The sequence below is a fragment of the Morone saxatilis genome, unplaced genomic scaffold (genome assembly GCF_004916995.1).
Source record: "Morone saxatilis isolate NCDOM2014 unplaced genomic scaffold, NCSU_SB_2.0 Contig0, whole genome shotgun sequence".
NCBI lineage: Eukaryota > Metazoa > Chordata > Actinopteri > Moronidae > Morone > Morone saxatilis.
The window spans coordinates 14839030-14865400 of record NW_023339650.1 but is presented as its reverse complement, the minus strand read 5'-3'; the positions used below and the strand labels follow the sequence as shown (position 1 = coordinate 14865400).

At 40.9% G+C, this 26371-nt stretch overlaps 1 protein-coding gene and 1 long non-coding RNA gene across 5 annotated transcripts in view; one reads left to right on the top strand and one right to left on the bottom strand.

Moving 5' to 3' along the window:
* pou6f2 (POU class 6 homeobox 2) overlaps window positions 1-26371 on the bottom strand; it is a 67864-nt gene that overhangs the window by 31056 nt on the left and 10437 nt on the right. Inside the window, exons 2-4 of the mRNA XM_035652666.1 lie at window positions 22487-22584; window positions 16897-17116; window positions 1520-1845 (exon numbers count right to left, since the gene is read on the bottom strand). Of these exons, the coding sequence (XP_035508559.1) occupies window positions 1520-1845; window positions 16897-17116; window positions 22487-22584 (644 nt within the window). The remainder of the gene's footprint in view (window positions 1-1519; window positions 1846-16896; window positions 17117-22486; window positions 22585-26371) is intronic.
* Window positions 10404-24436, top strand: LOC118321600. Of its 4 annotated transcripts, none has more exons than XR_004796414.1 (5): window positions 10404-10757; window positions 12624-12713; window positions 16904-17162; window positions 18894-19047; window positions 19953-24436. It is a non-coding gene; the product is annotated as an uncharacterized LOC118321600 (long non-coding RNA). The 4 variants fall into 4 exon arrangements; XR_004796412.1 differs by having other exon boundaries at window positions 16904-19047; window positions 19953-20342; window positions 22473-24436; XR_004796411.1 differs by having other exon boundaries at window positions 16904-19047.

Here is a 26371-nt window from a genome sequence, read left to right as displayed (position 1 = left end):
CACACACACACACAGACACACGTTCCATAATCCTATTTGATGAGGCAATATCTTAATGACACCTGATGTGGCCCCTTTGGCCCCCCTCAAGGAGGTCTGTCCTCAGTCATCATAATCAGCCTCACTGCTTCTTTTAGAAGAAGACAATCTATATAAAGTGAAGGGTCTCAGTTGTATCACTGCAGTTATTTTAAAACAACCCTGTTTCTGCTGTCATTGTGTGTCTGAGGAAGACATTCGCAGACTCTATGAAATTCAACAAAGTACTGGTTTTCCTTGGAAATCAGAAACTTATAGGTGTGATAGTCTGATTGTAAAGTGTCTGCTTTAAGGTCTTTGTACGTTGATGCAGCCTAATGTGTGAATGTGTTTTGAATTGGTCAGCAGCTCTTTTATCCACAGTCAGACTGGACAGTGTGTTTGGTGCGATGTAGCGGCTAGCCTTTGGAGCCCATTAAATCCAGAGGCTGTTTTTCCTGCTGAGTCTCACTAGGCCGTGACAGGGCCGGAGAGGGCTGCAAGGGGGGAAACAAATAGCCCAACTCATCCTGGCCATAAAGAAGGTTGCACCACAACCCAATAAGGGTCTGACGCTGATGAATGTGACCAGGGACAGAAAGGCGACCCAGGCCAGTCTCCACCAGAAATGAAACCACAGGGATATAAAATAGGTTATTATCGTCACACAGTGACAGCCAGACGGACAGAAGGGAAGAGATGGATGGACAGACAAAGTGACTAAAAAGGAGGTTGAGTAGGAAGAGCAGCAAAGGATTAAGGGACTGATTACGACCGAAAAGCCCAAGGTTAGATAACCTCAGAATCCCTCCTGAATCTGCCGTAGGAGGAAGTGACTTGTGCTTTTTGCCTGGTTGTGAGGTTTGATATGCTCAAGTGCGTCAAGGTTTCAGCAACAAGATGCATATTCTAATAGCTCCACATAGACAGAAGAGCTGCCAGCCTCCATTCAAATGCTGCCACTTGATAAAGATCAAGCACTGACAGAGAATCAAGAATTGTGTATACAAACAAGGTGTTTTCTCAAGGTTGACCAGCCCAAAATCACATCATCAACAATGACACCAGTCAGATGCACGCTTCAGCTCTTCAGGGAATTACAGGAAGTACAAATCTAATTTGTAATGTTTATGAATGTATTTTTAGTAAAATATAAAGACTAGTTAGCTGGGTTTTTTAATGGTTTTTGTGATGTACTTCATCCAGTGTGTCAGTGAAAGATTATATGAATGGGCTGAAGGTAGAGAGTCTATCTGTGCACAGCTGCTAGCACTAAAGATCATTAACAAGTGAATATGCAAAACATGATGCAGCAATCTTACATACTGCATCCGTATTGCTGATGATACTGTTGGACATCTCAAATTATAGCTAAGAGTTAGATATGTAGTCACAACCTATGAAATATGATCCCAATCAGTTGCACATAGTGAGAGATGCAAGTTTTAAATTGAAAAACACACACACACACAAAAAAGACGTTGGATTGGTGCAGACTCACCGGCAAAGGCATGGGTGGGGTGACGGGCGAAGGGAGACTGCGGGCTGGCGACTGGTTGGGCCGGTGCGGCGGGGACTGCTGCAGTTGTCCAGAGGCAGAGGAGCAGGCAGAGCCTGGAGACGGGACAGAGGTCTGCTGCTGGCTGGGCGGAGTCATGTGATGTTGGGATGGCAGCTGGTTCTGGGTGTGGGAGTGGGTCTGTTGGTGATGGTGTTGCTGCTGTTGCTGCTGATGTTGCTGCTGTTGCTGCTGCTGGTGGTGGTGGTGCTGCTGCATCTGTTGGAGCTGCTGCAGGTGTTGGAGCTGGGAGTTCAGTGATGAGGTAGCTGTTGAGGAAAGGACAGCGAGTTGTTTGATTCCTCTTTGTGCTTGAGACACAAACACAAATGAGTGAGAGTGAGACAACATGTGTTCTGGCACATAAACAAGAAGCCCTCATTATTTGAAAAATATACGCTCACACCTCAGATAGAAATACATGTACACATGGAGGTGTGGGATGCATACGGTGAACAGTGAGAGACATGTAAATAACATGAAGCCACAACAAGGTCCTCCAGGGTTTTTACCCAGCATGATAGAGTCAGTGAATTTAATTTAGTTGGAGGACAAAGCTATCAAGCCTGACTGATATAATTGCTCTCTCTGGAGCCAAAAGTCTTCATTGTCACTTGAAGAAAGTCAGAATCTTTGGTTTAATGGCTTAAAATCTCATAGGAAAGAGACATCCATCTTCACTGGAAGACTTCAGAAATAAACCCATTAACTAATTGGATCCAATAATGGCACGCCATTAGAACCTCATTTCCACATTTAAATTTTTATGCTGTTTAAAAAAACGATGAACACTCTGGCTGAGCCAAGCTGCAGCCACACCAGAATGCAAATACTCCCATGGACTCACAATGTCCATCTCGGATATAATACAAAAAATATCAAATAAATGTAAAAATATTGAACTTCATGGTAATTTTCTATGGTAGTTCACTCAAAAACATCTGAATACAGAGTTTGGTGGCTCATCTATCAGTTCACTCACACACACACACACACAATGTGTTTGAATGTCAGAAGAAATCCATACCACAACACAGACAACAAATAATGTCTACTAAAGGTGTCAACCGTAATACCATATGTGGAGAATTGGGCTAAAAAACAACATCTAAGCTGACCTTCTTAGCTCCTTAAATAGAAAAAGGACAAACTGAGTTTCCATACAGATTTGGGGGATAGAAAGGTTTTTTATACCTTTGCTCACATTCAGAAGAATCTTGACAGCCTTTTTTTTAAGTCAGAAAATCCTTGAAAGAAACTATATTCTATATAGCAAAACAGTCGTATGTGTTCAGTGACACGAAAAGGTTACTCACAGGTCACGCTAAATGCAAAAGGCATAAAATAAAAAAACAAACTGGTGACTCTAAACTTTAGAATATATTGTTCCTACAATGACTACCACAGTTAATCTGAGTTTGTGCTGTTGGCTTTGACCCTGTGATGTTACACAGCTTTGTAAAGAAAACAAAAGCATAAAAACAACAGATGACCATGGCAGGATCCAACCTGATTTTCTGTGGATTAAAACATGATACAAGCTTGGAGGGGACGAGACACGATGTGATTGTTGATATCTGACTGGACTCAACACACTGGACCTCAAAGCAGAAAGAAATTGAGACAAATTTCCCTTCACTGAGAAAGGCAGGGTTGAGATATTTCTCAAAATTACTGATAAAAAAAGTTTTTAAAATCAATCTTGCTTAATGAAAATTAAGTTTATTGCGTATTTTCTACAACTGTCTCTCTCTAAAACGAATTGAATGAAATAGATTCTCTCCAGAAATTTCTCAATGATATAAATAAAATAAAAAATGCCTCAACCTGTGTTCACACTCCCTAATTGCAGCTCATAATGTATATATATGATGAAAGACCCCTCACTACAATCTAATATCTTCAGCATTATGAGAAAGTACACACTATTAAAATGAAAAACACAAAGGACTGAATAACAAATGCTGGTTCAAAAGCGTGTTTGTGAACATCTATTGATAACACAGCCAAACAATTGTGAACACGAGCGTAGACAAGCTTGTATACATACGGAATCAATGCACTTAAATAATTTAAGTATGGTTGCCTCATAAAAGATGAATAAAACATCAGGGCAGACAAGTCTTTGATTAGTGCGGCCACTACGACTCCAGGACAGGCACAGATGAACATTTGATGAAGATCAGATCATCCTCCTCTTTCCTCTCTCTGCCGAAGCACAGCCAAAGAAAAGCCAGTAAACAGTACACTTTTACATTTCTTCTACCTCCTGACACATTGACACCTCTCTCACACCCCCACCATGAATTATATATCATCTGTGCAAACGGCGAGAGTCCAATTCTCACTTGAAATGTTGGGGCAAGTTGTGAGTGCTGAGCCCCTGACAGGACCCGGCTCTTTTCCTTTTGCAACTTCGCAAACGACAAAATGTTGAGCCCTATTTTAAAGATGGAATAAAAGGGAACAAAGACAACAGAAAACAAAAGGCCGATAAAATGAGATTTCTGTCAGAAAATTATCGAAACCAGGCGAAGATCAAAGACGATTGGAGAATTTCCTGCAGCGCCAACCATTACGCCGAGGAACAAGAGGTACAACAAAAAATATGAGGCAAAAGAAAACAAATACAGAGGGAATATGGAAGAAGCCCCATGTGGCCTTATTATAAGGGCTACACCGCAGGTACTATATTCTTTAACAGCAGTGCTTTATAAATTCTGTCATCTTGTTAAGACTGTCAGGACCACTGACCCTCCCTTCCCCTCTAACTGGGCAACTGGCATTCTGAAGCTCATTCTTTTAACCACAGCTGTCTGATTGCTTTGGTTGAGCACATAATCCAAACGGCTTGTCTCAGCTAATTGTTTGTGCTCCTTCCTCCAGCAGACACGGGGCCGAGGATGAGAGTGGGAGCTTCACTTATGATGGAGAGAGGGCAAAAGGGTGCCGGGATCCTATAGTGCTCATTATATCTCCCACTGTCTCTTTGTTGTGTTTCATATTCACTAGTCCTCCGACTGCGAGGCAAGCAGCGCTCCCACTTAGTCATCACGCCCGAGGGGTGTAGGAGCACGGGTCCCACTTTCACTGCTGTCACAACTCTGCCTATGTTAATGTTTATAATGAGGAATGAGCCAGATCATAGAGGAGAGTCACGCAGCTAAATGACCAGATACAAGCTGAACTGTGGCATTTTGTGCTCCATTTAAACATTTAACAACAATCATTTGGGAGTATGAAACACCAGCACTGAGAATCTGAGGCCTCCAACCTCAGTGCTTTGAAGAACTGTCTGCCTCTCTTCAGGGCTCTTTTTATTTATTTTTTATTTTTTTTGTGCTTTAGTGCCACAGAAGAAATCAACTGTTATCTTTGACTGTCCCGGCCCCAGCTTCTGAAGTACTGGAGGACGAAGCGAGACTGATTGTCAGAGGTCGAAAGGCTAGGTCAAAGCCGGCTCATTCGTCAGACAAAATGCTATTTTTGTTTCCTGTGCGGTTGAGAAGTGAAGGGGTGGGTGGGGAGGGGGAGCAGCCTGCTCTCTCATTACCAGCGCTATCTCAGTAGTCTCTGCCAACCCCCCTATTACGGCACTTTTCTCTCTGGGGCTGATTCGAGCTTGAATCCTTGTTTTCCTCTCAATGCACAACACCTAGGTTTACAACTCTTCCCCATGAGTTATCTTATATGTTGTTGGTGTGTGCGCATGTTTGTGTACAAGTGTCGTCAGGACGCAAGTTTTTTTTACATTTCTTGAGGTGAAATTTAAGGAACTAACCAACCCAGGATATCAATGCTGGAAAACTAACCACAAACGCATAGTACTGTATGTGTCAAAATGAGTGTTTCAACTACTGCACAAGTTGGATTTATACTTAATACACACTACATGCCATATCTGATTAATGTCATACTAACTGATACTCTACATTTATTGCATTAAAAGAAATACAAAAACAAGTACTGATACATTTAAGCTGTCTAGAAAGCAATTGTGAACAAATGCTCATCATATTATAGCCCTTAGAAAAGGCCCAGCCAAGGCCAACATGAAGAATGACTGCAGTGTAACAGCAATCACAAAAGGACTAAGGACTATCTTTCACTCCATCAAACTGTGTGTGCTCCACGCAGCATAAAGTACGGTCAGGAGAAGGCGAGAGATCATCTCATGTCGAATGAATTCAAGTTTTCTGGCCGTCAAAAAGGAAAACATAATCCACAAACCTTGAACAGAAATGTACTGAGTTCACAAAAATGAATAAAATCTTTAGTGGCTTTTGTGTAAAATCAGTCAATTATAAGCATATGTGCATTGTATGACTTTCTTAAAGATAAGGTCATTGCTTTTTGAAGTAGTTCACATAGTTGGAATATGTGCATCACCTTTTTCTACTCAGCTCAGATACATAATTAAACTGAGAACCGAAAAATGTCAACTCAAATCATCCCTAACTGCTGTTATACCGTCTGAATGTCTTTGCCATCATTTAGGAGCGCTGTAAATTAAGAGCTAATCAGAAGCTGCGGAGGAGCCTGTCAGGAGGTAATGAAATTGTCCAATGTGAGCAACCTTGTATTTTTAGGAACTGCTCTAGTCTAAACACAGCTGTCAGTCTCTAATAAGAGAGGTGAGAGGGGACAAACAAAGCTCCCCATTACTGCTCTGCCTCACGTTCCACTATGGGAGTCCATAAACCACTGTCTCAATTGCCTTTTCAGTGAGTCACACTGATAATTACTCCACTGGAGGTAAGGAGATTTAGACTCTATGAGATCTGGTAATTACAAAGGTGGTCAAAGGAAGGTCATTTTTACTCTGCGGATTAGATCGGAGCACTTGTACACTGATGAAGTGGATAACATTACTGTTTCTGCATTCATTTCTTTACTTCCACTGTTAACTTTTATCACCATTAGTCACTTGTTACATATCACGAAACATGAATTACTTTAATTAACAATCAATCTGTCAGTTGTGTTCTTTCTATATATTGTTTAGTCTATAAACCATAAACTTTTACAACTAGGCTCAAATGTGTGTTGAAAAAAGACACGAAAAAAGAAAGAACTGCAAGCAATGTGTTGAGAATTTAACGTTAACTTTTGGTATTTGATTCATAAATAACAAAGACAATGAATAAGTTACCAAAATATTTTATATTTAGCAACTTAAGTTCACTCAACTGGCTCATCACCAGTGGCAAAAGTAGTAGTAGTAATACTGCAATATAAATACTCCATTACAAGTGAAATTCCTGCTTTAAAAACATACTTAAAGTATCAAACATAGCAGTACTCATAATGCAAATTGGATTATTATTACTGTGTACTGTTTCACTGTTACAGCTGTCAAATAAATGCAGCGGAGTAAAAAAAAGTACAATATTTTCATCTGAAATGTGGTGAAGAAGAAGTATAAAGGGGTATAAAATAGAAGTATTTAAAATGCATACTTAATATTTACAGTGAGTAAATACACTTAATTACATTCCACCACTGTAGCAGTTTAACATATTTGCATATGGTTTCATGTATTTTAATATTGGAAGGCACAACCAAAGCAAAGTTGGAATTTCACCGGCTAAAGACAAACAAAGGTTTCACAGGTTTTCTTAACACAACCTGGAACACAAATTTGTGTTACCAGTGAGTCCATGCAAATGGTAATCATGTTAAAGGAATGGAAAACAGATTCCTGCCTTGGCAACGGCTGGAATAAACATAGAGAAAATGAAACGTTAAAGGAAGTGGTGATCTACTGAATAAAAACATTACTCAGAGCAACAGCAGGCAATATCACTGTTTCAGTCCTGCTGCAGGAGGAACTCAGCGACTACAAAAAAAATATAGGCAGTTAAGATTTGAGCGGAGTCGCGGAGCCACAGGGTTTTAGAGAGTAAACCACATCGCTTGTAGGGATCCAGAGATAATGCTTTCACTTTGTGATGCAAGGCAATATCAAGCTGTGTTGTAGAATTCTCACTCTGGGGGAAGCATTTCAAAGAATCAAATCCTCTCCATGGAGATGTTACACATACAAGAAAATCCCTATGTGCTCGATAATGTTGCCCTTTTGGTGTTGCTTACGCTAGGTTATTGATTTCCAAAGTGTGGTCCAGGGACCTCTCGGGGCCCTTGAGAGAGTTCCCGGGGGTCTCAAGCACAGTAAGATCTATTTTAATTTCATGATTTCCTTCCTGAGAGAAAACATATAAAGATTTTTGTAAATTGTAGACTTTTCTGCTTTTTAATATCAACCTGTGCAATCAAAATATGTGCTAATGAGTAAGACTACAAAAGTTAATATCATAGGTTAGCTGAACTCTCTGTACTGCAGGGTTTGATTTTGTGAAAAATCTGCAAACCCTTGGCCCTCGGTGGCACAAAGCATCTGTTTTTATGTAGGTCTAAAACTAAAAATCTTTGCAGATGTAGTTCTTTGGGACAAACCCTTATTCAATTATGTGAAGCATTTGAAAGATTTATGATTAGAAACCTCAAGATGTAGTTAATTCATTGTTTTTTATGCATTTCCTTGAAGTTTCAATGCTTTAAATTTTCAAGAAATCACATTACAAGAAATTATTTAATTATATTTAACTATACTGTTACAGCCAACACCTCAGAACAAAACCAAACCAGCTACATCTCATGTATACATTGAGAGCTTTCCCTGTTTTTGGACATGGTTTCACTCTGATTTCATACTATGTGGACACTGTGTAGTACTGTGGTGCCCAGTAAGGGGTCCTTCGCTTTTGTCCTTCAGAGTCCAGAAGCTGCCGGACCCCCTCCCTTCTTTAAGAAAAAAGAGCCTGTCTGCCTGGCAGGACAGACTGGGTTATTACAGCGTGTTCATGGTCCCATCATGTGTCGTCAGACCAAAGCGGAGGCCGCGAGTAAAAGCCTCATGCAAAATTTATGTTCATGCGGCTGTTTCAGTGGGTGGAAAAATCAATATTGCGGGCCTGATGCACGGAGATGACTGAGTGCTCTCTGACTGACAGTAAAAGCTGTGAGAGATTGAGGGGCTACATTTATTGCTCTGGAAATGGAGTGGAGTAGAGTTGGCCTAATAGTCTAGTTCACCTTAAATTTGAATTTCATTGTGGATTATTTTGGTAACAGCTCGGATATTGAGGGCTTGAAGAAATTACGCCATTAGAGAAAACGAGAACAAATCATGAATAAGCAAGCTTGTTTTCAAATCGTCTTGCGTTGCGGTTTCTGAGCAGCTAAAGTATTGTATATTATGGGGTTATTAAGCCTTCCCTTCCTTTCCAACTTACACAGATATAAAATGATTGTAGAATAATCAAAAGACAATGTGGGTATGAGGAGGACATCATAGGGCTTTTGTTCTATGCTGCTTCGCTTACATATGCTTTTGATAGCGTGCCACATACCCACAGTGCATTTGGGGAGGAATGTGAGAAGAGAACGAAAAGAAAGTGAGAAAAAGAAATTCAGTGGGATGAAATAACCCCAAACAATGGGATTTGCTTTCCATTCTTCTGCCTCCATCTTCTGTCTTTAATTATTCCCTTTGGTTGTCTGAGGGAGCGTGTAAGCACTTTCACACAGCACAACATGCCCAGCAGCACAACACTGTCTGCCTTAGTGATGTGGAGACTTCTGAGTGACACTGAGCCTCTTGTGATTATTAATGCTGTTTAATACAACACAGAGCAGCCACTATGATTGAGGGAAAAAACAGATTTCAAAATGCATGCATTCAAAATGCAATGTGAATGGAATTATGTACTACACGAGCACTGCACTTGAGATACATTTTCCCACTGCTACATAAACAACGTGTACACCACGAAATGAAGGCTAATGTTTTGTAGATGCAACGCTGGAAATGTGTATTTGATAATAACTACCAAGTGTGCTCTATTTTGTACACAGTGTTTAATGGAACCTCAGCTGATCCTGGTGGGATCCTTTGTGCCGGTTTAGTAGTTTCTTCCTGAATCGCATATGAGATATTTGAGAGCCCAGAACGATGTATGATGAATGAAGTAGCATGCTACTTATACGCTTATCGTGCTCACTGACTAGCAACAGGTTCAGCAAAGGGCAGCGGCAGTAAATGAAATTCCGCACCGGGACAATATATCATCAAAAGAAATGTATGCACCCGAAACTTACAAGCCTTCTCCAGATGCGGACAAGGTGCCTGACGGGGTTGGGGGAGGGGGTGAGGATGGGATAGTAGCTGAGAAAAAAAAAAGGTGGGGTAAGAGGAAGAATGGGGTGTGGGGGGGAGGAGGAGGGTTTTTTTTTGCTGGATGGGTGAGGAGCAAGCAAGGGGAAGCAGCAGATTTTGTTGAATCAGTTCTATTTTCATACTGGCTGATCTGTGTCTTTTAACCATTTCACTGCAGCTGGAAAATGAAAGTACCAGGGCTAATTTCACAGTGAGAGCTCACTGAACAAAACCCCCCACGGTCTGTGGAAAAAGGTGCTAAGTCTACTTTGTCATTGTGAATTACAGCAGTGTAATTCAGGAAACGGGCTTGCGTGTAGGAGAGAGAGAAGTAGAAAATATATTCAGAAAGAGAGGCATGAAAAGCCTTTTTTTCCCTCTCTAGCCTGATATGTTCTTGGTGAGGCTTACTTATGATCTGTAAGTAACAGATATCTCTCTCCAAACATGCCGTCCTGTACTGATGCCACAGGATCCATCTGTGATGTGTCTGCAGTTAGTCTAGAAATAGCACCCACGGGACTTACACGCTCCTCAGGCCTCCTACGGGACCTTTTAAGCTGCACTGATACTGATAAAAGCCCCCACAAATCTGGCCCCCAGATACTTCGACCATTAATTAAGGTAATTAGGCCCTGGTCAGCAATTAGTAACCACAGATAGCTTTTAGCAGGAGCTGAGACGTCCCGGCTGGTGAGGGGTTTGGTTCCATACCATCTGCTGACAAATGTCACCGCGGACTCTTTGGTTTCACAGACGGGGAACTGGAGAGCCGTGTTTAAAAATGACCTCTGTGTGATCCAGGCTGACTCCTAGACTCCCACAGCTTCTGCTGCTGCAGGATCACTTTGTTTGTTCTTTCTTTGGTTCTTTTCGCTTTCAAACATGGAAGAGCGAGCTCTATGAAAATCCATACATGCTGCACACGGCCAGAGTGGGAATAGGAAACATTCACTGCACAAGGTATCGATCAAAATTAGAACATCTGGTCTGAGTGTAAGTAGTATTGATTGGAGCGTAATGCTACATTGATTTGCTTGTATTATTAAGTCTGTGATAGATCCATATTGATAATATGTTAGTTTACATTATAATGTTGTATACAGTTATATTGAAAGTGAGGATATATCATATTTTTACTGCACTTTAAGTAGATTATTTATATGAAAACATTCCTCTAGACACAAAAAAAATGTATGTAACAAAGTCATGCCAACAATACAATGAGAGGAAACGGCCATTAACATCCTATCCAATCTTTCATACATAGTACCTATGATGCAAATTCACAGGAACTCACTAACAAAAGCAAAGACCTGCTGAATAAATGTGAGAAACATCCACATAGAAATGTGGCATTTATACTAATATCAAAATAAAGCAGTTTGTGTATTTCATCCTGTGGCAAAGGTGTTTGATATAAGGCGCTGTGAGTAGAACAGACTGATAAAAACAGGCTGAATACACACATTCAACCTTAGTGAACAGATCATGCAATAACTCACATTACTGGGGAATGGGAAATAAAGGATGCAGCTGTGCTACTTTACACAATTCCACATTTGAAGCAATCGGTGATAACACCATTTTCATTCCGGTTCAGTCCCATAAAATTACCATTAACATTACAACTCATGCAGAACACAGATAAATGTAAAATGTCACCCAGTTCTGCCAGGCGGGAATTCCAGTTCCACAAGATTACCATCTCTGTCTGCTCTCTCCCACTGCACCTTGTCTAATATTTCATTTACAACATTTCATAAGTTCATTTTCCCCTCACTGACCATGTAAATCACAAATCAATTTTCATTTAAAATGCTTGACTACAGATTGTTGCTGAAAGCTTCTGAATTGCGCCTCAGCAATATGGCAGACCTTTAGCAAATCTTTCGGAAACAGTCTGGCCAGGAAAAGGGAGGGGGAAAAAAAGAAAAAGTGAGATGTAATTTCTACAAAACAACTCCGGGGCCAAGTGGTCAAGGCATTTACTGGAAGCCTTTTACAAGTGTTGAAATATCATGAAAACAATACAGCATTATGTATTGTAATTTATATCAGATTCAGTGCTCCCTCAGACTTGTGATCGACTGGTCTACTCAACAGGAACAATATGCTGATTATGTGATGATGAAAAAATTAACTGTATTGATTGTGCATGATTGTTGTGGATATCCAATCAATATATGCAACAATCTTAGATACTGAATAGTTATTAAGGATATCAGCGTGCAGGAGTTTTAGCAAAGCTTCAGATAATTGAGCTCTTATCAAAAAAATGCTCACATAACTTGTAATATTTTTAAAGTAAACTGTTAATTTGGTTGAGAAGACAAAACGCACGTGCATGTTTCACATTAAAAACTTAATTACACCAGGCAGAAGGTAATCTGTTATAGCTCAGGAGCTAAGGGAATAGAAAACAGCTGGATTAAAATGGAACAATTTTACATGTTCCTAATCATTCATGTAATTGGAAGCTAATTTGAGAATTTGTCATATTAACATTCAGACTTCTAATTGGGAAACCTATCCTTGCCTACTACACTTCTACTACAAAATCCATTTAAATAAATGCATTACACTCTCTGCATTCACGGTGCAGCAAACAGCAACAGTGTGTAATGTCGAGAGACCGTCTTGTATGTGTGTTTATGGCAGGAGGTTTGCAAAAAGCCTCCCTCAGTGTTTACCAGTGAGGGCAGATGTCAGGGTTTGCAGTGGAGGAGCAGACACAGCCACATCTGATTAACAATATTATTGTCCTCCTCCACACCGCCATAAAGACTCATCCTCCCTCCCTTTTTCTTTTCTTTCTTTCTATTTCAGGCTCTGGCAGCGTGCTGTCCTGTGGCATGGCTGAGCCAGAGTGACACTGCCACCATCCACAGAAACAAAACATGAGTCAAGAGCCAGAAGGTTAAGACAAACAGTACAACTGTAAACAGAAAACATAGATATATATATTTATATAAAATATAAATATCTTGGGGTGCATACGTTAAAAAATCATCAGCATATCTGCAACAAGTGAAGCACCGGGGGGTAAAATTTACTTACATCTGCGCTTCAAAAAAGACATCAGAGTATAAATCATGAGTCTCAAGGGAGTGTCTGTGTGTGCATGTACAGTAAACCTGCGCATCATCCCGAGTGTAAATCATGTGTGTTTGATTCGAACCCTCTCATCGCTCCTCTGTACATTTTGATTGGTGATTTTTTTTCTCCTTTCCGTCGCCAAACTGTCACAAAGGCAGTAACCCCACACGTTTCCAAGCTGCTTATTGAAGACAAACAATAAACCACTGGCAGATATCAATGGCAGAGATGAGAACCCGAGTGCCATATCTGCTGGGACTGCCTGGCGAACCTGCCTCTGCCTGCGCTTCATCTCCAGCAGCACCTCTCACTCTCAATTATTTGGCTGCTGTCACAACAAATCAATCAAATTACCGCTCCAGGACTGTGTGCAGCTGCTCCTATTGCACCGCTAGTTGCATTAGCTTTGAAATGTATGAGGTCTACATTTTATCACTGTTATTTATTTAATGCAGCTCTCTCCCCTGTGAGTCATCTTACAACCACAGCAAAGTTAAATCATTAAAGGACGACGTGGAATACATACTGCTTGAGAACACCTCAAATTAAACAGCGATAAGGGAGAAGGGATGGGTTTGGCCTCTATTGTGTTAAGATGGCAGATGTTGATGTGAGGAAATGTGGACTGCTTGCACTGGGTCCTCTTAATGTACTCCTCTACTGGCTGAATGTGCACAAAAACAATGGCTTATCATCCCAAAATGATTCGACAAATACACACATGAGAAAAAGAAGCCCACAATGAGCAACCGGTGCGGCTATAACAAGCCCAAAAAGGATGCTTTGAATTCTCCATCTCCGATAATATAATGGGTAAAGGGACACAGAGGCATTCCCACAGCACACAGAGGTTAAGTCAGTGGCCCGGCCCGGTGATCTAACCTCTTAAAGGAGCAGCAGTCAGCTGAGGCAGAAGAGATGCAGTCTGACATGTCTAACTAGTGTGGAAACATTTGGTTCTTCCCCCCCAGGAGCCCACCCTTTGGTGGTGTAATGAGCACAGTGATTTCCCTAATTTGTATCATGCCAACACCCGCAACCTGCGAACGACACCGCTGAGCGTTTTCATCAAAAAACGGCAGACATGCCTTTGATTGGCATTGACATCGGGTCTCATTACTGCAGGTGAGTGGGATGTCGACCTTTATCGGGAAGCTTGAGTGCTGTTTTGTGTTTCCTGCGGACGAGTACAGAGGAACAATACTCTCACCTCACCATTAGAACTCAGTTCTCTGATGTGATGCGCTGCCTGGCTTTCTGCTGAGAGCAAATAAGATGGGATATGCTTATTAATATGAAAGAGCTCCAGTAAACTAGCTTCTTGCATTACCTTTGAGTGAGTCATAGAGAAGAGGAGTAGACAGATGAGACTTTGTTCTGCTTCCTCCCATTGGGCATTGCATGTACAGTGCTTTGATACAACTAGTTTTACAAGTATGGTAATCACGCTTTGCTTGTTATAAAATCATGTGAAATCTAAACCTATTAAAAATGCAGCAGAAAGTTAGCAATAATCTGCACATATTTTGCCTGCATCAGCTGTACATACTTATATTCGAAATTGTGAAAATCATGTATGATTTCTTTTTTTATTCTTATGAGCCGTCATATTTACAGACCTCTAGCATGACCCAACCTAGTTTTTGCCTCTGTGAAGTCAGCTAGAATTGTGTGCACTCTGTCACAAAAGATAACTTTCTCCCTTGTTTAGTTTCATTGGGAATTTGTTTTTACTGCATGTTTGCAGGCATAAATCATTCTGACAAATAACCAGTTACACTGGTGCCTGTGTTTACTGAGTCTGCCACAAGATGCTGCTCAGTTTTATTTAAACAACCGCTCCAACTTTATAGCACAACCCCATTACAGTGATAGTTATTCATCACAGTCTGAGAGAGCTGCCCTCCTAAAGCTCACAGCAGTCCAGCCGGTTCTCTTCTGTCAACATTTATTCTCACAGCGCCAGCTTTGATTAGCATGATCAAAACCTGTGATCAAAGATGCTGTTGTCCCTGTTTGTTCTGATTTCGTCTTTTCATTGAATATGCCTCATTAAAACTGAATATGAAAATGTACGAAATGCAAGAACAAATTGGACTGAACAACCTAATTTTAATCTAATGTAACTGATTATTAAACATTTCATTCTTACAAAGAGACTACAGTATAAGCATGTCAGCTTGTAGTCTCATAGAATACAATTCCTCCACCCTCAACCGCCCATTCCCCAAGACAAACAGCCTTATTAGTTGGTCATTAGCCGCCTCATTACATTTAAATACAGCCATTGGCTGGGCTCCTCCTGGAGTCTCATTACTGTTCCTCACAGTTGTCTTGTGTCTGATCTGACGCTAATTAGCTAGCAGCGTGAGTGCTGTAAAGCACACTTGCTCCTGAGGTCGTGAAATGAGCTGACTGCTCCCCGGCGACAGCGCAGCGCTGTATTATATGTGTGATTAATCAGGCCTGGAGACCCGGAGGGGAAGGGAGGGGAAGCGAGGGGGACGCAGGGGCAGAGGCTAGAGTTGCAGTTGTCTGACAGAGGTGCTGTGCCAGCAGGCCTCATTCAGCGGAGCTGTGATGAACTCAGACAGGGGAGAGTGGAGGAGCGCTGCGTGGCCAGAGGGGCCCGGACACAGTCAAGACATTTAGCTTCACTCGTGACTTGTGTCACTTTCTCTCCATGGAGGTCCCTTCAATGCATCCCCTTCAGATAAGAGGACGTGCGAACAGGCAGTCTGTCAGTCCGCACGCTTAAAAAAAGATCTGCCACAGAGGCATTTCTCCACAACAGTTTTTTATTTTTTTGCTATCTCTCATAGATGAAGAATTTTATCAGAACACTGGATTTCAGACTGCCTGTTGGTTTGTTTAGCAGTGGACAATAAGGATGACTGAGAGGTGTTTGTTTTGGCGTTCTGACACCCTGACAATGTGTTTGTCGATCAGTTCATCAGATCACTGAGGCCTCTGGGTTGTCCCTCATGCGCCAGGAGTAAGATCTGTTGAAGTGTGAGTCAGACTGGCCTGCTGGGCCCATTATCGTCCACTACTGATGGATACATTGAAGGGCTCACTGGATAGATGCGGGTTTATTAAAAGCTCTGCCCACAGCGGTGGCTGCTGTTATTTATGCATGTTTGTGTCCATTAGGCTTCTACCTTCACATTTCCTCACTCAGGGCATCTGTCCATCCATTTCCCCATATGAAGGGAGCCTTCCCCTGCACTTTGTGCTGCACTGGCATTATTGTAATCTCCATCCTAAAAACACACTGCTTTACATGTAGCCTGGCATCTTTTTACATTAGTGCAGCTCTCTCATCCAAGATTCATGACTGACGGTTTCCCCATCCATCCCTCAATCTAATGGTATAAAAGAGACAATGTTTTAAACATTAAAATGAAAACCATTTACAACTATGATCAAAAGAGAACACTTGGGCATTAAAGTTTAAAAGGCAAAGATAAGTACAGCCATGTGGATGGACAGATGAGGTGGAAAAGAGATAAAAAAGTGAAGTACAGTGCACTCTTATGCACAGGAAAGAGGCATAAAGTGCTTTTGCGCTGCACTGCAAAACGTTGACCTGTAATTAATATGGTTGTTCCTCTGGGCAAGTTGAGGATAGCGGCTTTTTGGGATACAAACCCCTAAAGGATTCTTACCTGCTCAAAAGCTTTGTAAAGCATTTTATATAAAACAAAACAAAAAAACAGTTCCATGTAATAAAACAAACGTAAAACAAACTGTTGTTGGGATCAATATTTGTTGTATTTATTGCTAATAGTTCCTGGTGTCTCATGTTCTATGATGTGTTCCATATGTATAACACAGAAAAACCTTCATTAGTGTTACATGACCGTGAGTCTTTTCAGAACATCCATCAGCTTCCTACAGTAGAAGAAATATTTGCGACTTTCTTTCTGGGATATCATGTTGACCCTGTTTTGTCAAGGTTTTTTTTTCTATAGCTGTATTTCTACTTGGCCCTCTTTCTTACCTTGCAGGTTCTGGAGGGGGAGCGTCATGATGCCCCCTGCAGCAGCAGCAGCCACCAGGCTCTGGATGTTGGCTGTGGGCAGAGAGAGAACGAGGCCCTGCTGCCCGCCCAGGTGTCCGCCTGCGTTGAAGGGGATGAGGATGGGCTGGTTCATGCCTGGCGCTGCCCCAGACATTACGCCGCCTACTGCGTTGGCCAGCTGCTGGGCCACCAGGAGAGACTGAAACACACATGCATAGGATCATTGGTTATAGAAACACAGATGGGTAGTTTATCATTATACATATTTTTTATATGACCAAAAATATCTTTATTGTGTTGTCCTAAACATTTTGGTCCTTCTTATACTGTAAGCTAAATAACATTACTGCTTGTAATGTGATTACTTTTAATTACAGACAAATTACATTACCATATTTGAGGTACATAAAAGAAAATTATATGAAAGTAAATTCTCAACTATCTCAGATTTTATACAAATACCCAGCATGCCACATTTTCCAAGTTCTAATCCTGTGTTCTTGTGTTTATTGTTCAGTTACCTGTCTCATTACATGCTAAATATTTCCCGATTCCTAGTCTAACAGCGCGGGTGAGGGAGGTGCGTGGAGGCCAACGATCCTCTGCAGCTCCCTCCACAGTTTGGTACTGTGTGTCACCGTTTTCACTAAGACACGTCCCTCTTTTTAGCCCTCTAGTAACTAAAACTCATCCACGTGCGAAAATATGTCACATTACAGAAACTAAACATGCTCAAAGTTAAATGTAAATATAAAGCGTTTCCTCTAATAAGAAAACAATATAAGGTAATGTAATCGATTACAGTAACATCTAACATCAAGGCAAAATACCATTAATGTACTCTTATACTTAACGCTGGTTGAAATCATGAAGAATCACTGTTAGTTATTACATGAGACCAAACTCAAGTTTATTTTGTTTTTAATCACAGCTTGCTCAAAATCTCTGTAGTCAATAACTGAATTATCACCTGTCATTACTTGTGTGTTGTTGAACACTTGTTTTGCTACAGAGTAAGGGCATCACATTTAGTTGATGTATTTACACTATCTTCTATCCTGGGATGCTTGATTGAGACAAGTATAGCAGTAGCGACTGTATCACTAATCAATGTATTCTGATGAATGCAGTTGTTTTGCAGATTAATTCTGGGCTTTGCTGTGTCACAGACTGACAGTAAAAACACACTGCCGTCGGTACTGACAGAGATCAAATCCAATCTTTGTGAAAGAGCTGCAAATTTTTTCTTTCACAGAGATGCAGAGTGATTTATGTTTCATCCCATTGAACAAATCTGTGGTACCACAGAAATGTGCCTGAAATACACAGTGCTTTTCGGGGGAAAAAAAAAAAGTAGCAGTACTTCACTCTTTTTGATGAGGGATATAACACATCACTCTCGTCTCTTCATGTACCCATTCATTCATATTAGCTAAAGCGGAATCTGTGCAGTCATACCCATAGAGGAAAAGATATGTTATCACAGCTATCGCTCTGATATATTTTACACAGTAGAAGATCTCGTCAAATGTATTTTCCGAGGAAGTGGGTTTGGAAATACACCTTTTTTTCTTTTAAGAGCTTTGAGCCACAAGTGGGAAGGTTTGTACCGTGGCTGAAATCTCCATGAATACACAGAGAATGACATCTTAAATTTCATTCATTCTGATAAAACCTTTTTCAAATTATGTCAGCATTTGAGCATGTCAAACTGAATTTACACAGGAGGTACGAGACAGGAGATACCGAAGATGCTGCAGAATCCAACAAAATTACTGTTTAAACATCGAATTGAATTGTTTGGAATAAAATATAATAAAAGTACATTGTCAGCTTGTGTTGCGTCCACAGTAAAGCAGCCTTTAGACGTTGCTAGGTAAGCCTGGCTGCACTGTGTTGACTCTGTGACTTACGTTCACAAGCCTTTAACTCCAATTGTCAGCTATCTGCTTCTGTTTTGCATGGTGTGTCTGCAGCTTGCACAGGATGCGGAGCGGGCTGACTGGTGCGAAGACCCCACCATGCTCCCAAGCCTGGTGCTCCTGGGTGACAGGCGTGTCACTGTGATAACCCTGCATGGTGTAGAATGCCTGCACCTACTCCGACATACATGTGATCACAGTTTAAGAGGTACGAGGTCATGTGGGTTTAAAGCCACAGAGCATGGAGAGATCTCAGGGCGAAATATCTGCACTGAGAGACAAATGAATACCTGTTTGTGTTTCTAAGCTGTTAAAAGAATAAAAAAGCACAGAGTGATGATTGTTGCTGGCAAGAGTAATCACACACACGGTATAGAATTCCTCTTTCTCAACATTGGCTTTGATACGCAACAACAGTACATAACAAATGACAATATCTGACGCTTCTGAGAGCATTCAAAATGACATTTGCCATTAACTTTAAAAAATGAATTAATAATTCGGGCGCTCAAAGAATCCTCAAAGGACAATAACAAAGGCAACCCGTTTGTTAGCTGCAAGTGACATATGTTTAATCTCGCATTTTAAACTAAATGTAATCTTGATTTGAAGCAGCATATAATCAAAGACACTCTTTGAACATTTCATCTTGGAGTCAAACAAAATGAGATTGCCAGGCTTGACAGCAAAGACAGCCTCACATATAAGGGAATAACATTAAAAGACAATCCTGCAATTATCAGATGTAGCCCTGATTTATTTATCATTACAGGCAGCTTTGGAGAAACAGGCAGCTGTTAGGCACACAAGCAGCTGAAGAGAGAAAGCACTTTTTTAAAGAGATTTTTTTTAAGGAAGAGGTCTTAGTCTTTAGGCTGTTTGTTGTGCCAGTTTAAGACTGATTATTATCTTCATCTGAGGTGAGAACGCTGTATGTGCACACATTAAAATCAGAGATAAGAATACATTTAGAGTGAATATAATTAGCTCAACTTCGCAGCCACACAGCAAGCTTTTACTACGAGAATCTCCAGCATCACTCATCCAGATTTACAAGCAGTTTCAAGCACCTTCTGCCTTTTTGCCTGAAACTCTCACTCCTCCTCTCCATAGGTGCTGTTGGAAAAGCTGTTGTACAGTGCTTGGCAGGCCTGACAGCTGCGTGTTGAGAAGCGCTCTCCTAGGGGCCACACAGACGCACAGGCTGGGTATGGGTTGAGATCTGGATGGGGAAGCAGCCCCGCTCAGGACTGGATGTGGTACCCAGCCTCTCTGCCCATCAGGGGAGAATAGGCCCTTCTATCTGCTTGGCAGCTCTGGCACTGAGAAATTGCCCATAATCACCCAGATAGCAGACTTTTGTCATCCTAACTGCGAGTGGGAAACAGAAGGAAGGTGGATTCATGTTGGGTAAACTACCATCGGATAATGGTTGTTCGAACAATATCCGGCTCTGGAGCGAGAATCTATCAAAACATATTGATCCTGGAACAAGAGAATTGGGTATGGCATGCGGAGCGCCTTTGTTTCTGAAAAGTGTTAGCTTCACAGAGACTGTACTGACAGCATTAATATATTAGATGGTGACTGTTGAGAGCCGCCTGCTGAGGCTCAGACTCTAACTGCTGCCTGCTCGAGATGCCTTCTCTTTTGTGTTTATTTCTTATCTATTATCCAAACAGTGGCTTTGACCAGCGAGGGTATCTGTAATCAGAAAAGTGCTTTTAATTAAGCTCATTTTTTATCTCCACTTGCAGCAGATTGACTTTCACTAGGGATTTCTCTCGACATAAACCTGCCCGACAGAACTGAAACGGCTCTCCTCCCGTCTCGTGTTTCCTCTTTTGTTTATCCTGATGAGGATTGACTGTCATTGAGTAACACTGAGTGCAGAGAGAATGGCCTTATTAAAGAGGGTGGAGGAAACCTGACGATCTCTGTGTGTGTGTGCTTGTGCGTGTTGAGCGGTGACATTGAGCAACACTAATGAGATAGATGTTCATTAAACATCGCCGAGCCACCAGGCCAATAAATCCAATCAGATAGGACAATTCCTGATTGAGCTATTAACAGGGCTGCAGGCTCGGGCTCTTTGCTCCCCTGCTTGTTTTGACAAGGCCGGTATTGTCAGCTCATTAGTGCCACAACTCAATTACATGTGAAGATGATGTGTGATGACAAAATACTTTACGATTTCACATTTTAGCTGAATATTATTTAGCGTCAGTGGGGGTGTTTTATGTTTCTGGTTTCATTCACCACATGCACTGAGAGGATGTGAATGTAACAAGACTAAGTCAGCGATTTTGTTACTGAAACTGCCATGCAAACGCTTTAATCTTACTCCCATTATGGCTGTGATCAGAGTAAACTGTCAATCTTTCAAATTACTGACTAAAAACTTAGATTGGCTCCTTTGAGTGCTTTCATTCTCCACGTGTGCAGCAGTGGTCATCGAATGGCTAAAAAGAGCAGTGTGTTCTCATGGAGGCAAAGCCCACAAACTAAACGAGGGGACCGGAGACAACGTCGGACCGCTCATCATCAAAAAGAAGGATGCTTAAGCCAACCAATCAGAGAACTCGGTCCTCCCTTGACTTCTCATGCACCCGGCCCCGGTTTGTCCGATCATTTATCATCATTACTGTATCACACACTGATGGTTACGGTGACACTGCTACAGTCAAACCGGTGGAGATTGTTCAGCACAGAAACTCAGAAAGTGCTTACAACGGGAATTTTGATTTCATTCAGTCTACATTGTTCCTATATTAAGGTCATTTGATGAGGGACGGTCAACACAGTCAGATGGAGGCCTTTTCAGTGGATCTGATATAAGTATTATATACCTGTATCTCCTTCCTTCTTAACTCCTCTAGGTGTGGAGCAGGTGTTTGAAACCTGATGAGGCTGGCAGTTTTTTGCCTCGGTCTGTTCAATGTTTCGCAGTAATTTTAAGAGGTTTGAAATTAGTAAAAATAGGGTCAAAATAGTTAAAGCCATTAAAAAGAGTGTAAAGAACTTGTAACCAAATGCAACAAGAAGTCCTCCTTCAGGAGGCAGGCATTTCCGAACTCACAGCCAATCAAAGGCTGCCTCAAGATGGACGGTATAATTAGAGGAAAAAAGACCTTCAGATGCAAAAAGAATCAATGTATTACATGTGAATAAATGTGACAATAGTGTATGTTTTAAAGAAATATTTTGAAGATTTGAAGTTTTCAGGGGCAATAAATAGGCAGACAAACAACAATGGCAGATCAAGAGATAATAAATTGATTCTTTTTGCAACTTCTCCAACTTTTGTTGTTGTTTGTGTGCTCCTATTTGACACAGTTACTCTTGGCTGCACACACCTGACACTGCTGCTTGAAAATACTGGGTCGAAGAGCACAAACTCTTTTACATTTGTGTGTCTAACATCTTATTATGCCAGTTTCCTTTTAATGTTTATGTTAACTTTCTCCAGACCTCTGTGAGCTTTACATAAAAGAGTGTAACTCAACTGTTATAGCTGAGGACAGGCATCTACCTCTTCTGCAAACTTCCTGCCTCAATCAAAATCTGAGCTTATGTGTTCACATTATCACTGATTAAACAGAGTGTTTTAAGTTTGGCTTTATTTTGTTGCAGATCCCCTGACTCACCTGTGGACCCATTGGGTATCCTGGGTGTGACTGGCCCAGTTGACTCTGTTCAGAGGGACTGCTGCTGGCGTCAGACTGGACCGAACCATCACGAGCTCCTGGGAGAGCAACAGTCAGAAAAGTAGAAAGAGAAAACAAACAGCCCACCTTAGATCAACACGGACAATATAAGTAGATAAACACACAACACAGACCACGCTGTGATATTACAACACAGAGCGTCGCACGGCGCAGAGGAGGGCAGTTGGGAAAGAAGGGGAATTTGTATTTAAGTGCTTTATCAATAACCGCTGTAGCAGTGAATAAATTACCAACCAGCAGAGAGGCTCATTGATGGGGGATGATGCATACTGGCGGGTCCCCGATGGCCTAGATTACCGCTGAGAGATAGAGCTCCACCACAAACGCTGGGGCCATATTATTCAGCCATTTACATCACTGAGTATCACTCATCTAAACCCACTCCCCCCCCTCCGCTCTGAGCCCGCAGCTACGAGACACAATTAGACCTGTTTGCTATGAGGGCAGAGTGGAGCAGAGCAGACAGGGACATGATAATAAGCTTGCTGATGGCTGCAGGGAAAATAAAGGACACAGACGATTGGATATCATAGCAATCCCTATCTAACAGAATCTCTCAGCAGTGCACCGAGTGTGGACTGCCCTAAAAGGTCCGAAAGGCTGCTTTGACCCTCACCCTTTGACCCCGACGATATCGAGATGGCACGATGCCCTCACTGTTGACACAAAGGCTTGTGGAGTGCAAAGACGAGTAAATCTTGCAGAAAGAACTGTCAGAAAAATGAAATATCGCTTAGATGTCTTTCACCAAAATGACTGTCTGGAAGAAAAATACAGTACCACCTGACTAAAAATGACTGGAACAAGTTAATGCGAAGGGCACTTGGCTCTTTCTAAAGCAAGAAAGTATTGTTCAACCTCAACAATAGTCTTGGGAACGTGGACAAATCAAAGATCATTTTTAACAATTTTAATGAAAAACTATACCAAACAAATTGACAAGCTCACACTGATCTTCACGGGGATCGCTGTAAAGATGTTGTTTCGTGGTTTAAGGGACGAACTTCTTTTGAACAAGCTGGTGAAGGTGAGGTTGTAGTGCGGCAAAAATGTGGTAGTGTGGTGGCTGGTTGTCAATACAGTGCAAAACGTCTACTCACTGATTCATCTCGCTCATTAATCTCTGCGCCAATGACAAATTCAGGCCTTCAATTGATGCCAACCTCCGTGTTTTACAACATTAGCCTCAACCTAGGTGAATATGACTGTCCTCGACCTTCAAGCAGTTATCCAAAGTATTTAAGCATCTTTGGAAACATCTCTATCAAGTTGTCTTTTTTTGTACAACATTTTGTATGGCTCTGATTGAGTGTTGAGTTTGTAGAGAGTTTGTCTTTCCCATAATAACCAGCGATTCAATCATTTCAAAACCATTTGAATCAACATCTAGTGATAGTGATTGGATTGTTTTCTTTTTCTTCTTCTTCTTCTTCTTCTTCTTCTTCTTCTTCTTCTTCTTCTTCGGATTTATTTAATATGAGTGCTTGGAGCTCCTGTTAAGTCAATTTAAAAGCACAATAACACTGACTTATTTATTTATAAAATACCAACGCGATCATTTTACAAAAAGGTTACATGTCATCAGTGATTTAATAAGCATGATTTAGTTTTGAATGTATGATACAAAACCCCTCATAAAAAGTGAATAAAACATCTTTTTAAATGTACTCTCTCCTTCATAAAACAGCTCTTCCTCTGAATAAAGTGGATTTTGTAGATGAAGTCAAGCCAACCATGTGGAAACATGTTTGAAGGCCACACAACCTTGTTACACAGCACAATGTTGGCAATGAATTAAAAAAATGTAATCACATTTCCACTGTATGATCGATTTTCTTAAATGGAATATCGCAGCTTTTAAATAAAGAATAAAGCCCTGGTGTATTGTGTCTTTTTATTCAAGGATGAATAGGCTTTTTCTTGTTAAACATACAGGGCATGCAGTGGTTTGTAGTCCTTTTATAAAAGCATCATACAATACGTACTATTGAATAGCCTTGCCAGCAAGATCTCATTGCCTGTCAAGTATATTTATGCATTACATTTTAAACTCCCCTCCGCCAACTAAAATCATTTCATCTTTACATAAAATCCAAATAATTGGTGAATGGCATGACCTAAGAAACCTCAAGCATTTGATGGTTGATGTGAAAGCCCAAGGGGAAGCCTGCTTTTCTAGCTGGTTTCTACCTCTGGCTGGCTGGCTGGCCCTGCTTCTGGATGAAGGTCCACATCCTCTCGCTTATCAACCTCGCAACGCAGTGGTTATTTTGACAAGCCAGTCTCTTTTCACCAATTATTTCACCCATTATGGATCACATTGTGCACAGCCCCACCCTGTGCCCTCAGTATCTGGAATTAAGATCAATCTGAGCATACAGGAAAGACGCTGTGGCTTGTATTAGAGGCAAAATAAAGCTGCAGATAAAGTACTATATTATTATAATCTGCTGTATAATTTCACATTTATTTTGAGAGTGGATATTATGAGGCCATACATTTTTTACTTAATTTAATTAGAGGTATAGTCTCTAAGCAGTTAATTTTCACTCTGGATGTTATCAAATTAAAGTAATTTCTTTCCTGCTGACTTGAAACGATCTGATTTTCATTTACAGCAACTCAAACTTTTCCACCATCTCAGAGGCAATTCTCTGAATGCAGCTGCCACACTGTCATAACAATAATAAACCCAGCAGTGCTGCTGAACAACTTCTACACCAGTGAATTATCTAGTTATCGTCATAACAAAGCCAATTAGCTAAATTAAGAGATTCGGCTATAATGAAGGAATGAGACTTTATAATATCATCAATAGGCTCCAAACAGCACAGCTCACGACTGTAGTTAATATATTGGTTGTGAATAATGTATTCTATCTGATAAACAGTGTGGGAGACTTTCTGAATAACGATTATTTGATGCCTTTCATTGCATCATTTCACAATAACTTAGAAAGCTTCATCCCCTTGCAAATATCTGTAACGTTAACACGTTTATCGCAGGGGGGAAAATCAATAATAAATAAATACACATGCACATCTTCCCCCAAAGGATTTGTGTAATTTCTTTAACTAAATTAAATAGCTGACAGGAGAAATATCGAGGGAGTCAATCTCCAATTCTTTTTTATTACCAGAATCTTTGTACATGTTTTGCTTTTGTTTAAAAAAATGTACTTAACCAATTCTAAGCCGATTCTTAAATAGATTTCCAGATGAAGATTAATACTATATACAGGAGGAAAAAATAGAAACTTTACTCAAAAGAAAGTCCTTTGATACCATGATTATACACAGGTTATACAATGGATAAAATGGAATGAATGGACATATTGATGTGAGGCGAGATGAAAGAAGAGGCCAAACGGATAAAAGAACAGGAGACGTACATTCAACATAGCTTTGCATTATCTAGGACAGTCAGGCTTCATCTCAAGTGCCTGTAAATCTTCACTCTGAATAACAAAAAACACTTAATATACACGTGTGTTCTTCATAGCCTTGACTGAAAGTAACAGGATGAACTAAATTACAAGAGTTGTACAAATTCCGCACTCATTCTGACAGTGACATGATCTTCGGTGAAAATACTCTTTTTGTACAAAGTGAAATAATTACATTTATAACAGGGCACAGAGTGCAATTTGATGTGACTTATGTCATGGAAATATAGCCAATATCCACTGCTATATAAATTCTCTTTCATTGATCACCAAAGTGGCCACTGGAGAGCGACTTTCAATGCCACACAAGGCAGAAGGTCTCTCTGTACTGTGTGTGTGTGCGTGTTGGGTTGTTGGGG